This window comes from Mustela lutreola, chromosome 5, assembly GCF_030435805.1.
Source record: "Mustela lutreola isolate mMusLut2 chromosome 5, mMusLut2.pri, whole genome shotgun sequence".
In the NCBI taxonomy this organism is placed as follows: Eukaryota; Metazoa; Chordata; class Mammalia; order Carnivora; family Mustelidae; genus Mustela; species Mustela lutreola.
The window spans coordinates 102,611,196-102,625,073 of NC_081294.1; the positions used below are offsets into that span (position 1 = coordinate 102,611,196).

The following is a 13,878-nucleotide window of genomic DNA, read 5'->3' on the forward strand; positions in this document are numbered from 1 at the left end:
GGAATGCAGTACTTCCAATAATACAAAATAATATCACTTAACCCCAAAGAAAAAAGTGATTTAACATAACTGGCTCCACTTCTGGTTAACTGTTTTAGACTAGCAATTCCCTATCCTCCCATCCCCCCTCTCCCATTAAACAAAAAAGAAAGAACATTATATTCAAAAGATTTCTAACTGTTTTGGAGGATGTATATGGAAGAAAGTATACAATACCAAAAAAATCTCATTCTTAAATTCAAGAAAAGGGAAAACTTTTACAACAAGATAGCTCCATCAACAATGAAGATATTTTCAGTATCTATGACATTAGCTTACCTTTTGGACAAACCTATGAGTCCCCACAGAAGAAAAGGCATCTCCAGATGGCATGGATGTAGGCCAGTGTAATCTGACCTTTTCGCTCTGTGACTAAGAAAACATACAATGTTAGGTGGGAAGGTTTTAAAGTGTACTATGCAGTTTAAGAATGGATAATATAATCTGAAACTATCAACATTTAATTACTGAACACTTTAGTACTTATAAATATTTGAATTACAAAAATACTCTGAAGGTAAAAGCTTTGCTATGACCTGACCTTTACTTCATGTACACTAATTCAGTCTCTTTTAGACTCCATAGATACCACTTTTGATTAGGGACTGGCTCTCTAATTTTGACACTCTCTGATACCAGTATGGCATTATTTACCACAAATCTTCATTAACACTACTGTTGAAGTAATTTCTTATACCCAAACTCTTTCCAAATTATTCTAATCATTCCACTTTAGCAGGGTTGTGCAGGGTCATACCATTTGAACCACTATCACTATTTGCTTCAGTTGTGTTACAAAGAACACAGCACCAATATCTTTAGCTCCTTTCCATGAAGATATCTGGCCTTCAACCCACTGTGTCGTTCCTCTTCAGTGGCCACTTAACCTTCTGTTTTCCTCCTGAACTTGCCCAGTTTCTTCTCACTTATTCAATACCTACTAAATAGAAAGTACCAGAAGCTGCACTGTTTGTTTGCTCATCTTGTAACTATGCAGAAGACAAGCAGTCATTTCTATTCAACACTATCTGAACAGAACTGCTAAGATCTCATTCTCACTTACCACTTCACTGAAAATTTCTGTCCTTTTTGTTGGTAAAAAATGTAGACCAATGTAAACTCAAAATGTGTCTCTGAAGAATACCTAAGTAATGGCTGTGCTGTTGGGAGTCCTGTGCAAAATCTACTGCATACGAGGGAAATTATCTAAATCTGTGGAACTAAATTCATGGATTACTGACACTATTCTAGAGTATTACCACACTGTAATTACCCTTGTAATATCAACATGCCCATCAGGCAAGGAAAGTCATGGTCTGTTTAACGATCCATTTTGCAGAATATCTACCACAGCGTCAGGAACAGACTGAAATCAAAGAGCCCCATGAATATTATTCTCCAAAGTTTACAAAAGTTTTCATCAATCCTCTTAAACTCCAACTCAACCACCATTATTTGGTAGAGTAGCACTGTACAGCCAGAAAGGATGATCTGAACCATCTTGTGTAACTCCTTGTTTTACATTTTAGAAAACCAAGGCCCAAAGAATTTAAGCAGTTAAGTTTACAGCTACATCATTAGTCACCGGCAAGACTAAGATTAAAGTTGTATTGACCTATTCTCCCCAAAATACCACAACTTAGATTAAAACAAAAACAAAACCAAAAAAGCACCCATGTGAAGCAGAAGAAAAACAAAACAAAACAACATTTAAAAAGCCAAACACAAAGATATTCCTTCAGGTAATACTTTAGTGATCAGGTAATACTTTAGTGATCTAGAAATGGAGCTCGTTTAGGAACTGAAAGCTTCCATTCTTATTGAATGCGCATACCATCTTTGGGGGGCATTAAAAAAGGACTAATAGACTTTATAAATTAATGTAACAAAAACTTTTAATCACTGATTTAGAAAAAAAATAATGAAAGAAAAACACAAAAAGCAAAAGTCACTATTGCAGGTGATTTACCCTCAGGGAGACAGACCAGTGAATGGGCATAATGGCCATTTATGCCTTAGCAATGACAGGAATGAAAAAGCTAACTTTTTTATGCAAGTTCACTTGTAGTATAACTGATACACTTACAAATTTATTTGCAAGATGCTTAAAGCCCTGGTAAGAGTAACTAAAATTCTTCACCCTTAAGTACCATCTAGTGGTAATATATGATAACCGCATTGCTGCAGAATTAAAAGGAGGCAAAGGATCAAGTTAATCCTGAAACGAGAGCTGAAGGATTTTCCTTCAATGTTACAGAAATAGCTGGGTATAACTGTTGTGAATTTGATAATGATAAAATACTGAGCAAAGTTAAAAGTGATGAAGATATCGAAGGTGAAGGTAGTAAAAGCAATAAAGGAGACAAATTCTTGGTCATCTTCCTTGTGAATTCATATGGTTGGGACCTGTGAGAAATCCATAAATTGTTTCACTCAGATTAAACATATGCTTGTTCTTAATAAAGCTGGATACTTCAAGGGGAATAGGCAGAATATTTCCAGTTAGTTTCATGCTAATTATGCATGACTCCTTTAAGCAGTCAGTGGTCTCCTTTCTATTGCTTAAAAATTTCATCAATGAAGGAACTGACTTGTAAAGATTCTTCTACATTTGTGACTCAGTGTAGACACAATTCATTTTCTAGGTTTACAGTTCATTTCTATTACGTTCACAGTTTTCAAATTCCATATACAAAATAACATACATCAAGGAATGCCTAGTTTTAGAATTTTTAATAAAAGATATACCTGTTCCTCTATTTTATCTTGTCTGTCAAGAGCAGCTTCGACAGCATCAAAGAACTCTTCTTCATTAATCAGACTGTTTGGACCTTCCTATTCAAACACATGGAAGAAAAAAAAAATCACTTAATCAAAGAAAACAAAAAAAAATTTCCCTTGTTAAAAAGCAACTTAAAAAAAAATCAAACAACCCTTTATCTCCTCCTGCTTACCAAGCAAAAGAGCTATTGGGGCTAAATCAACTGGTCTTTCTCCTACTTGTCACATTAGCAGCATTTCTTATGTAAATAACTCTCTTTGAAGAGTTCTCTCCCCTCCCTTGGATTCCTAATTTCCCAGTTCCTCTCTATCCAAGCCTCTTCTTTGGACTCCCTTAAATAAAATGTAGGTGTTGCGGGGCGCCTGGGTGGCTCAGTGGATTAAGCCGCTGCCTTCGGCTTGGGTCCTGATCTCAGGGTCCTGGGATCGAGTCCCGCATCGGGATCTCTGCTCAGCAGGGAGCCTGATCTCAGGGTCCTGGGATCGAGTCCCGCATCGGGATCTCTGCTCAGCAGGGAGCCTGCTTCCCTCTCTCTCTCTCCCTGGCTGCCTCTCTGTCTGCTTGTGATTTCTGTCAAATAAATAAATTTAGATAAATAAATCTTTAAAATAAAAAAATAAAATAAAATAAATGTAGGTGTTCCTCAGGGTTCCACACTTGCTCTCCCACAGCACTTAATCATTTCTAAGGCTGTGGTCATGAGATGATTCCCAAATTCACAGCCTATCCATCTCTCTCCTATGTGCAGGGTTCCACACTTGCTCTCCCACAGCACTTAATCATTTCTAAGGCTGTGGTCATGAGATGATTTCCAAATTCACAGCCTATCCATCTCTCTCCTATGTGTTAGACCTTTGCATCCAATAATACTTAAAACCTCTTCAGGTTAATGCTGCAGTTCACATGCAACAAACATGTCTAAAACCTATTTTTCCCCTATCTCTACACCAATCTAAGGCAGAATGCAGGGCCTGTCCTGGATTTCTCCCACTTCCCTTGTTCAATCACCACACCCTTTAATCTTACTTTCTAAATAGCTAGGTTTACCCACGTCTATTCCTACTGCTCTATCTTAATTTTAATTCTCACGTGCAAGACTGAAAAAGTCTGGGAAGCCCCCAGTTCACAACTGTCAACTTCAATCCACTCTCCTCACTGCAGGGAGCAAGAATGATTTTTCCAAACCGTAAATCTGAGAACTTCACTTGCTTAAAATCCATTCCCTGAGTGTCTGCAAGGATTCTTATATACCTTGCTAGCCAGTCTCACCACTCCCTATTCTCAATCAGCTCTACCCTCCAAAGAAAAGATCTTTCAGTTCCCCTGAGGCAAAATGTGTGTTTTGTTTGCTTCTGGCTTCCCAATGTTTTCCTTCTTCTCAGCCCCTATAAGCACTCTATCTACTCACCTAGTTAATAGCTACTCAGCCTACTCATTCTTATAGCTTTACCTAAAATGTCCTTTTCTCTAGGAGGCCACCATCCCTGATTCAAAAACTTCTCAGTGCTAACAGTGCTTCATAACTGCCTGTAACTCTCCCGTTTTCCCATTACATAGGTAGTGCCCTCAGGCAGGATCCTGTATATCCCCATGCCCTAGTACAGTGTCTTACATTTACAGTAAATCTTAAGTAATGAATTTAAGATTAAAAATTGCCAAAGCTACAGATGACAGAGACAGTTAACTTTTATTCAATAATTAGAACATCATAAATGTTTGATAAGACCCAAAATAAGTCATAATCTGAATGAGTGTCTAAAAACCATGCAAACATAGCACTCACACAAGAAAATACAGATGGCTCAAAATATCAAAAGGAAGGGGGGGGTAATGAGGAAGCATAAAAACAGAAGCCCTAAAGGCCCTAAAGGACATTTAACTTGATACCACAAGGGTCAGTGAGAAAAAAACTGAAGTACCCTTAACCATTTTCTTCATTAAAGGAGAAAGAGGGAAGTACATCTCAGATGGATGGAAAACAATCATTTATTCAACAAATACCACTAAAATAAAATACAGATTTTTACATTATACTGTAATCTTAAAAAACCTATGTGCACTGTTACAATATATTTAGAAGAGACCATTAAAAAATTAAAAACCCAGTAAATACAATTATTTAAAGTAGGGAATGCTTTTTTAAGCATGATACCAAATGTAGAAATCAGTACATCAAAAGACTGAGGGATTAATTACATTAAAGTATAAAACCTTTAGCGGTGCCTGGGTGGCTCAGTGGGTTAAAGCCTCTGCCTTCAGCTCAAGTCATGATCCCAGGGTCCTGGGATCAAGCCCCACATTGGGCTCTCTGCTCAGCAGGGACACTGCTTCCCATATAAACTTTTTTTAAAAAATGATTTATTTGTTTATTTGACAGACAGAGATCACAAGTAGGTAGAGAGGCAGGTGTGGGGGGTGGGGAAGCAGGGTCCCTGCTGAGCAGAGATCTCGATGCGGGGCTCGATCCCAGGGTCCTGAGATCATGACCTAAGCCGAAGGCAGAGGCTTTAACCCACTGAGCCACCCAGGTACCCCAAAAGCATAAAACTTTTATATGACAAAACCAACAATCAGAAGTTTAAAAAACTAAAAAAGGAAAAAAAATTGAAAAATGAAAAGCTAATCTTCCACATCTTCTAAATAGGAGAAACAAAAATCCACAACAGAATAAAAATAAAATATTAAGGGACATGGATATGTGAGTCATTCAAGAAGAAATAAAATGACCAGTAGACTTTTTTTTTTTTAAAGAGAGTCTGTCTAAATCGTATCAACAAATTAGCAATTTAAAAAATCTGAAACTAGGGACACCTGGGTGGCTTAGTCATTAAGCATCTGCCTTTGACTCAGGTTGTGATCCCAGGATCCAGCCCCGCATTGGGCTCCCTGCTCCGAGGGAAGCCTGTTCTCCCCTCTACCCGCTCTCCCTCCTTGTGTAACCTCTGTTGACATGTCTCTGTCAAAAAAATTAAATCTTTAAAAAAATATATCTGAAACTAGTTAACAAATGTAATTATTAGCACAACGTACCTCTGATGATGGAACAAAAGGCAAGCTGAAGACAAAGCATAAACTGAGGCCCTCTAACTACCTCCCCCCCAACTCCTGGGTGGGATTCTTCCAGGAATTTTCCAACTATCTTAATGTTAATGCTTTGCTAGAGGGAAAAATAATCTTAACTTGACAATGGCAAGGCCTCCAGTATCCCTTGAATTTTCCTTGACATATGAAAATCCTTTTGAAACCACCGTTTTTCCTAACCTACCCCAACACCTTAGTATATAATCAGCCACCCCTCACAACCCTGGGACAGCAGCTCTTTCTGCCCAAGGGTCCAGTAATAAATAATAAAACCACATTTTTGCACCAGAGATGTCTCAAGAATTCTTTCTTGGTCGTCAGCTCCAGACCTCACCCCCCTGAACTTCGCCTATATTCCAAAACCACATCATATGGTGCCCAATGTGGGGCTTTGAGTCTTTATATCTGGACTCCAAGCTTCAGTGCAAACTTGGTGAGAACTTTCTCTTTTCCTTTACTCTCATTTCTGTGGTTCTTCAAGGAGTACAGCTCTATTGGAACATTTTCATGTCAATTGCTCAAGCTGTAAACCTCTAGCCCACGGCTTCTCTACGGGGAAGAGAAAGCTTGCCTTTTACCCTGGCCACGATGGCAATAAGACCCAGAAACCTGATGCTCCCTCTTTATTTCTATCCTTACACAAAGCTGTCTTGTCTTGGGGACACCGAAGTCACCAATGACTGCCAATCTTAAGACTCCCAAGTGAAGATTCCTCCTGGTTGATCTAATATGATCCCCATCCACATCCCTGGTCTAGCCACTTCTGGCTGTGGGACTTCCACTGGGAGCCAGCTGAAACCAGTACCCAATGGAATTAAAACCCAACTGGGGACCGTTCCCTAGGGAAGCTGACTATAAAGACCACATGTGTTGGAATATTGCTTAGATCATGATGGGTTTCCCTGTCTTACCTTGCCTAACATGGACTGCCTCCCTCCTTGTTGGCGGGAAAACACTGTGTCTGCTGATGAGCCCTAGAACCGGGAACCCTTTCTCTGCTTTCTGGCAGCACTTTGCCTCTTCTGTCTCCCCTTCCCCCTTCTCCTGTTTCTGCACCACCTTGGGTGCAGCCTGCATAACTGGCTTCCAAACCTTCCTCAGTGCCTCAGGCACTATGGCTCCTTCTCCCTTCACTGTCAAGGAGCAAGAAGAGCACCGCCTGGACCCAACACCACTTACTCCTGATTTCCCCACCAGTGTCTCAGGTAAAAACTGACAATAGGGAGGATCCAGGTGGAACACAATTCAATATTTAAATTAATTTAATTTTGTTGGCTTAATTAAGATAAGCATTTCATTAAAATGTGAAACTTTTATTCTATTGAGGTTTGCTAAAGGTCAAATAAGCTCGTGTTATCTCTTTGCAAATTGTTAGCAAAAACATGACTAAAATGATGGTTAATTGTCTGTCTCATAGTTTTCATGGGTTAAGAAAGCTTTCATAGTCTCTGGTAACCCGAAACTTATAAAAGTTTTGCTTGGATGATAAATGGGATTAATTGTTGGACATCTAGGTCTTTTCTAAATAAGATAAAGGGCTAAATCACTGATTACTAGACATAGGTTTGTGCTTTTGACTTCTTATTGCAGAGAAACCAAGGATATTTAAATCTGTTGGTAACATGTTCTGTGCTTAACTAATTCATAAATTTGTTATCTAAAGAATTCTGGTGTAACAGTTCACAGATGGTTACTACTTAGTCTTCACTGGAGATAAGGTTTCTATGAGTGAAAAATTCTGCTAAATGTAATTATATGAATGTAAATTATGTAAATTATGTAAATGTAATTATGACTGATGGAAAAAAGGGAAACAACTCTGTGGAAAAAGAGAAGATATATAAGGAAGATATCAAGAATCGAATGTAAGGAAGATATCAAGAATGGAAATACATTTTTGTTGAAGGTAAAAGAAGGTAATTTTGTCCTAAATAATATGGTTGTTTAGAGAGATGGCTTGGGACAAAATCTGAATGCAAAAGAAAGTTGTAGAAGGTTTGTGATGGAAAAACTTTGGAACGGAATTTTAGGTGTGGTCAGGATGGACCTTAAAATTGAAATGAATGAGACAAACCATAAGTGACTCTTAATCTCACAAAACAAACTGAGGGTTGCCGGGGGGAGGGGTTTTGGGAGAAGGGGGTGGGATTATGGATATTGGGGAGGGTATGTGATTTGGTGAGTGCTGTGAAGTGTGTAAACCTGGTGATTCACAGACCTGTACCCCTGGGGATAAAAATATAGGTTTATAAAATTGAAATGAATGGATTTTAAAGTACACTGGTATAATGTTGAGCTCATTGGATTCAGCTGCCTCCCCATGCAACTCTCCTGTATGTTCTCCAACTGACTGATATTAACTCATATTTAGACACATCTCTATTCCCTGGTCAGGAGGAAGACCTAACAGAAGATGAGACCTTCCACCTTCAACAACCTTAAAGATTTAAGGGTCAAAGCTTAGGGGGAAATGACGAGGGAACAGAAGGCAAAATGCAAACTAAAACCCTGAAACCTCCTAAACACACAGGCTTTTTGTAATTTCTGTAATCTTTCCTACATGAACATCTGGTTTTACTTGTATTATGAAAAAAATTAGGTAATTTTAAGAAGCTGACAGTTCACCCCCAAAATAAACCAAAAATAGCAAAAAAACAATGTGCTTAGCTTCAGAATTAAAATTGTAATAGCTTATATCCAGGAACCTTGTTTTTAAAAACCCCAAGGGTATCTAATTACATGATTTTTACACATTCTAAAAGGAGTAATTGACAGCTTAATAATTTTGAAGTATTACAGCTCAAACCTCATCATTATGAATATCCACACCTGGAAATCAATTCCAACATAAAACATAGTCAATAGCAACTCTGTTTTTTTTTTCCCCCTTTCTAAAATAAAAACAGGGGTGCCTGGGTGGCTCAGTCAGTTAAGCATCTGCCTTTGGCTCAGGTCATGATCCCAGGGTCCTGGGACAGAGTCCCACATCAGACTCCCTGCTTAGTGGGAAGCCTGCTTTTCCCTCTCCCATTCCCACTGCTCGTGTTCCCCTCTCACTGTGTCTCTCTGTCAAATAAATAAAATCTTTAAAAATAAAAACACTGAGGAATTTTTTTTTTTTTAATTTAAACATTTATTTGAGAGTGAGTGCAAAAGAGTAGGGGAGTGATAGAGGGAGAGAATCTTCAAGCAGAATTCCTGCTGAGAACTGACTCCAACCTGGGGCTTTGATCTTGGGATCCATGAGATCCATGAGATCTTGACCTGATCTGAAACCAAGAGTTTCAGCTAACCAACTGAGCCACCTCTCTTTCCTATTTTTTAAAAAATATAAACCAGAATTATGTTTTTTTTTTTTAAGATTTTACTTATTTTGAGAGAGAGAGAACACATGAGTGGGAGGAGGGGTAGAGGGAGAAGGAGACTCCCTGCTGAGCAGGGACCTAGAAGAGGGGCTGGACCCCAGGACCCTGGGATCATGATTCAAACCAAAGGCAGATGCCCAACTAACTGAGCCACTGAGGCACTGCTAACCATAACTGTTTTAACATTCTACTTCTATCTCCATGATACCCTTTATCACTCCATTTTTAAAATGTACATTTCAGGAATATCAACAATGTCAGAGACTATTAACAAATATATTTCTTTTTCTTTCTTTCTTTCTTTTTTTTTTTTTAAGATTTTATTTATTTATTTGACAGACAGAGATCACAAGTAGGCAAGGAGGCAGGCAGAGAGAAGGAAGCAGGCTCCCTGCGGAGCAGCGAACCCAATGTAGGGCTCGATCCCAGGACCCTGGGATCATGACCTGAGCCGAAGGCAGAGGCTTTAACCCACTGAGCCACCCAGGCGCCCCTTAACAAATATATTTCTTTTACCTCTTTCCCTCTAAAGAAATATTGTGGTAAACAGCTTATAAAATAATATGTGTATGTGCATGGAGAGGGAAAATGTATTAATCATTTAACAAAGAAACAAAAGAGGGGAAAAGGTTGGTTTCAGATCTTTTCAACTGAGAAGGACAAGGTAACGAGGACAGTTCCAGCTCTGCTGTGGATAGGACCTCACAGTATATTATAAAGCGCACACTAAAACCATTTTGTCTATATAGTGCTCAGGGTTTTCCTCTAGAAGTTGCTTTGCTTTTATTAAAAAAAAAAAAAAAAAAGAAGATAACATTAAAAATTATTGTCTTCCACAGTTAAGATAAAAACTTGTCCTATAATGCAGACAGGCCTAATAAATGAGTCTTTGAAAAGCCTACACTAATTTCAGTTAGTAAGCCTAACACATATTATGAAATACACATTTAATTAAATACTGAAGAACATACTACATGTCTAGAATACTTAAAGGTTGTAAAAGTATTATTTAAAAATTAATCACTTTTGTGACGGATATGGCCTGTATTTTCCTCCTTCTAAAATCAAAATATAACTTCATACCTCATAATCTGGCCCTCCAAAGTGGGATTTTTTCTTCAGTTCTGTCATGGCATTTTTGTATGCTTCCTCTATTCTTCTTCTTTTCTCAGTTTCCTGTTTCGTTTTTTTTTAAAGAAGCAAGTAAAAAATTATCATTTAGGGAGATTTTCTCTGCATTTCACCGAAATTTATAATTTGGCCAAACAATAATGACAAAACCCCCCACTTTCTTTCTGTGAAAAATTAGCTTGATTCAGTCCAAGAAAACACTTTTTCTCTGAGCTATACATTACACACAAGCTACCATTTAAATCAGCAAGAGCCACCTCATAGGTCGGTTATGGATTTAGATGAATTAAGTAACTGCCAAAGTACCTACACTTAAAAAAGTTAAACAAAAAAAAGAAAAAAGATGACACCGTAGATTTGCTTACAAGATAATCATGTGTTTGTATCCCCTGCCCCCCTCAGTAAAAGGTATATCTAATTTGTTTTAAAGAAAAGCAATGGATACCAGGAAGAAAATAACTCAATTAACAAGTGAAATCAATGAATGTTAAAATATATTCTAAGAAAGATAAATTTCTGGTACTTTCCCATTGCTGGTTAAAACTATTTCAGGGCTGAAAAAAGAGCTTAGATTTCTACTTGAACCCTCTCCTTTAAATCTATACTTCTATAGTTAGAAGACCCAAGGCCAATACTTAAAAGAAAAAGGTTGCCTCTGGCACCAATCTCAAACTTACTTCTACAACCATAGATTGCACTGGTCAAATCTGATAACTTAAGTCTAAAAAGCTTGTAAGGAACCTAATGCTTTTATTCCCTTAACTCAAATACTTAGGGGCTCAATTTAAGTTCACATGAACTCACACAAAGCTAACTACTTCCAAATAACTATCAGAACTATCATGCAAATTAGTGTATTAGTTCATTAGAACCAAAGGGTAATTTTTTCATACTCAAGAGAAAGCGGGTCTATAGACCCACCAGAATGGCTAAAATTCAAAAAACAAAACAAAGAAATACCCACAAAACCCTGACAATACAAAGTGTTGCCAAGAGTGAAGAGCAAATGAATTCTCATCTATTGCTGGTGGAAGTATAAACTGATATAACCACTTTGGAAAGCTGTTTGCCAATATCCACTGCATATAGTATACACCCTATGAACCAACAATTCTACTGCTAGGTATGTACCTATATCCACCAAACGCTAGGTACAGGAATGCTCACAAGCAGCTTTATTCACAATAGCCAAAATATAAAAACTTAAGTGTCTATCAGCAGGAAAAAATGATAAACAAACTGAAGGCATACAATGAAATATAATAAAAAAGAATAAACTACCAGTAAATGTAACGACACAAATGAATCTCACAGTTATATTAAATAACAGCACAATGACCCTGGAAAGTATACATGGCTACAAATGCAGTAAGTTAAGTTTAATGCTGAGGGGGAAAAAAGCCAAACACAAGAGTGTATATGGTCACATCTTGAGATGGTATAAGGTATGGACCAGGGAGGCATGCAGGAACCTTCAGATGCTATAAAAATTCTTTATCTAAGTGGTGCATCTAGGGGTGTATACATATGCACAAAAATCAAGTGGTACACTTACAGATGGGGCACCTGACCATATTTATGCTATATCTTAACTTTCAAAACTGAACACAACAAAAAAGTACAGCACAGCAATAATATTTGAAGGATCTAAGGGAAAATGAATAAGCATGTGAATGAAATTACAAACACACAAGCCTATTGAAGTAAGCAAATATCTTCAACAAATAGGTTTTCTCTTGTTAACATTATTGACAACTAAAATTGTGCAATCTCATAATTTTTGGTCTTCTGGGACATGACTTAAGTATACTTCTATAATAGAAGGGATCATTATTATAGGTAACCAAGAAAAATCATCATCACTCTAGTAATGATTAATATCTATATTAATTTTATATTAATATCTATATTAATTTTCTATTATTCAGCTGAAAGAATAATGGAACTGACATTAGGAATTAATATAAACAATTTTGCTATCAAATAGCTGTTATTATATCACCTATTACCCACTTAATTGTTCTCATTAGATTCAGCTCCTTGAAGGACAATTTCCTGTTTATTGCCGTTTCCCCATTTCTAGCTTAGAGCTTAGCACATTACAAACATATAAATGCTTTTTGAATGAAACAGAAACTTCAATTAAACCGTATTATATTATCATTGTACTTTCCTTCCCAATTATATGTTACTTAAAAGACATTTGTTGATAAACACTCTCTATTCAAGAACCTTCTATTCCTTATACTCTATTCCGTATATTACACACATTATATATATGTCTATATCACACACACACACACACACACACACACACACACACCTACCTATATAAGTATACACACACATATACAAACTCACACTGCATATCAAACATACCCACACTCACATTTCATATAAAATGTAACTGGAATCCTATTTCAACTTAGAGAAAAAATTAGAGTGAATAAGATTTGACATTAGACCCGTATAAAACCATAAAATGCAGTAGTTTCTCAATTTCAATTAATACTGCCATCACTTGTGGCTGTTCTTTGCTTGCATGCTGCACAGAAAAGCAACAAAATTATTTTTTCCCAGATCCTTTTGTGTTCCTCAATGAAGAAAAAGAATAGAATACAGTGAAGATAAGCAAAAGTCCACCTCCCTTTCCAGCACTGCATATAAGAAACTTGATTGCTGAAAGGATGGGAAAGCCATGTTTCATTTTTAATGGATATTTTTTAGGTTGTGTGATAAGAATTTATGAATGAAGACTATGATTGCTTAGTGAAGGATAAAAAGATGAGAGACTGAAACCTTAAGAAAAAGATACCAGAAAGTTCAAAATAAGCTAGTCTGGGCATGTTGAACACTTACTTCTCTTGAACTACTGGTCTAAGGGAGTTAAGGGGTTGTCCTGTTTTCTCAGCACATAATTTTTTGTGTGTACATGAAATTTTCTAAAAATTCAATTTGATCCACATTGGTAGAGAGTTGAAATCTCTGAAGATATAATAGTTTGACTCCAGAATAATGGAATGTCTGTACCTTAAATACACATTTTCACTGCTTGTTTTTAAAGAATACATATTACCTGTCAATATGGTTTACTGACACCTACACTTGAGAATTCTTTTCTTCTACACAGAGGGACTTCCTTATATACACAGTACTAATCAAATCCTGTGGCATCCTGCCATTTTATCAGTGGTAATACTGCTTTACCTAGTTTCCTGCTTAAACGGATAAGACCTTCAAATACTACAAGCAATCTGACTCATTCATACCTGACAAGATTCTGACTAATGTCTGGCCTAGTATTCAGAGCTGAAATAAAAAATAGAATAAAATCCTTCCAATGGCTACTTAGTATCTCTGGACCAGTGCCTGGGCCTTTTCCTTCCTCCTATAAAATGATGGCATCACACCAGAACTACATCTTCTAAGATAAGTTTTCGTTTTAACATTTTATTATTTTCCTGATGTTGAATTCAAAAA

General features: G+C 37.1%; 1 protein-coding gene across 2 annotated transcripts in view; it reads right to left on the bottom strand.

The window, feature by feature from the left end:
• The window catches only part of CERT1 (ceramide transporter 1), a 110,400-nt gene that overhangs the window by 22,982 nt on the left and 73,540 nt on the right, over window positions 1-13,878 (bottom strand). For both annotated transcript variants that reach the window (XM_059175267.1, XM_059175268.1), the window contains exons 8-10: window positions 10,351-10,443; window positions 2,788-2,874; window positions 319-411 (exon numbers count right to left, since the gene is read on the bottom strand). In XM_059175267.1, coding sequence (XP_059031250.1) covers window positions 319-411; window positions 2,788-2,874; window positions 10,351-10,443 — 273 coding nt within the window. The remainder of the gene's footprint in view (window positions 1-318; window positions 412-2,787; window positions 2,875-10,350; window positions 10,444-13,878) is intronic.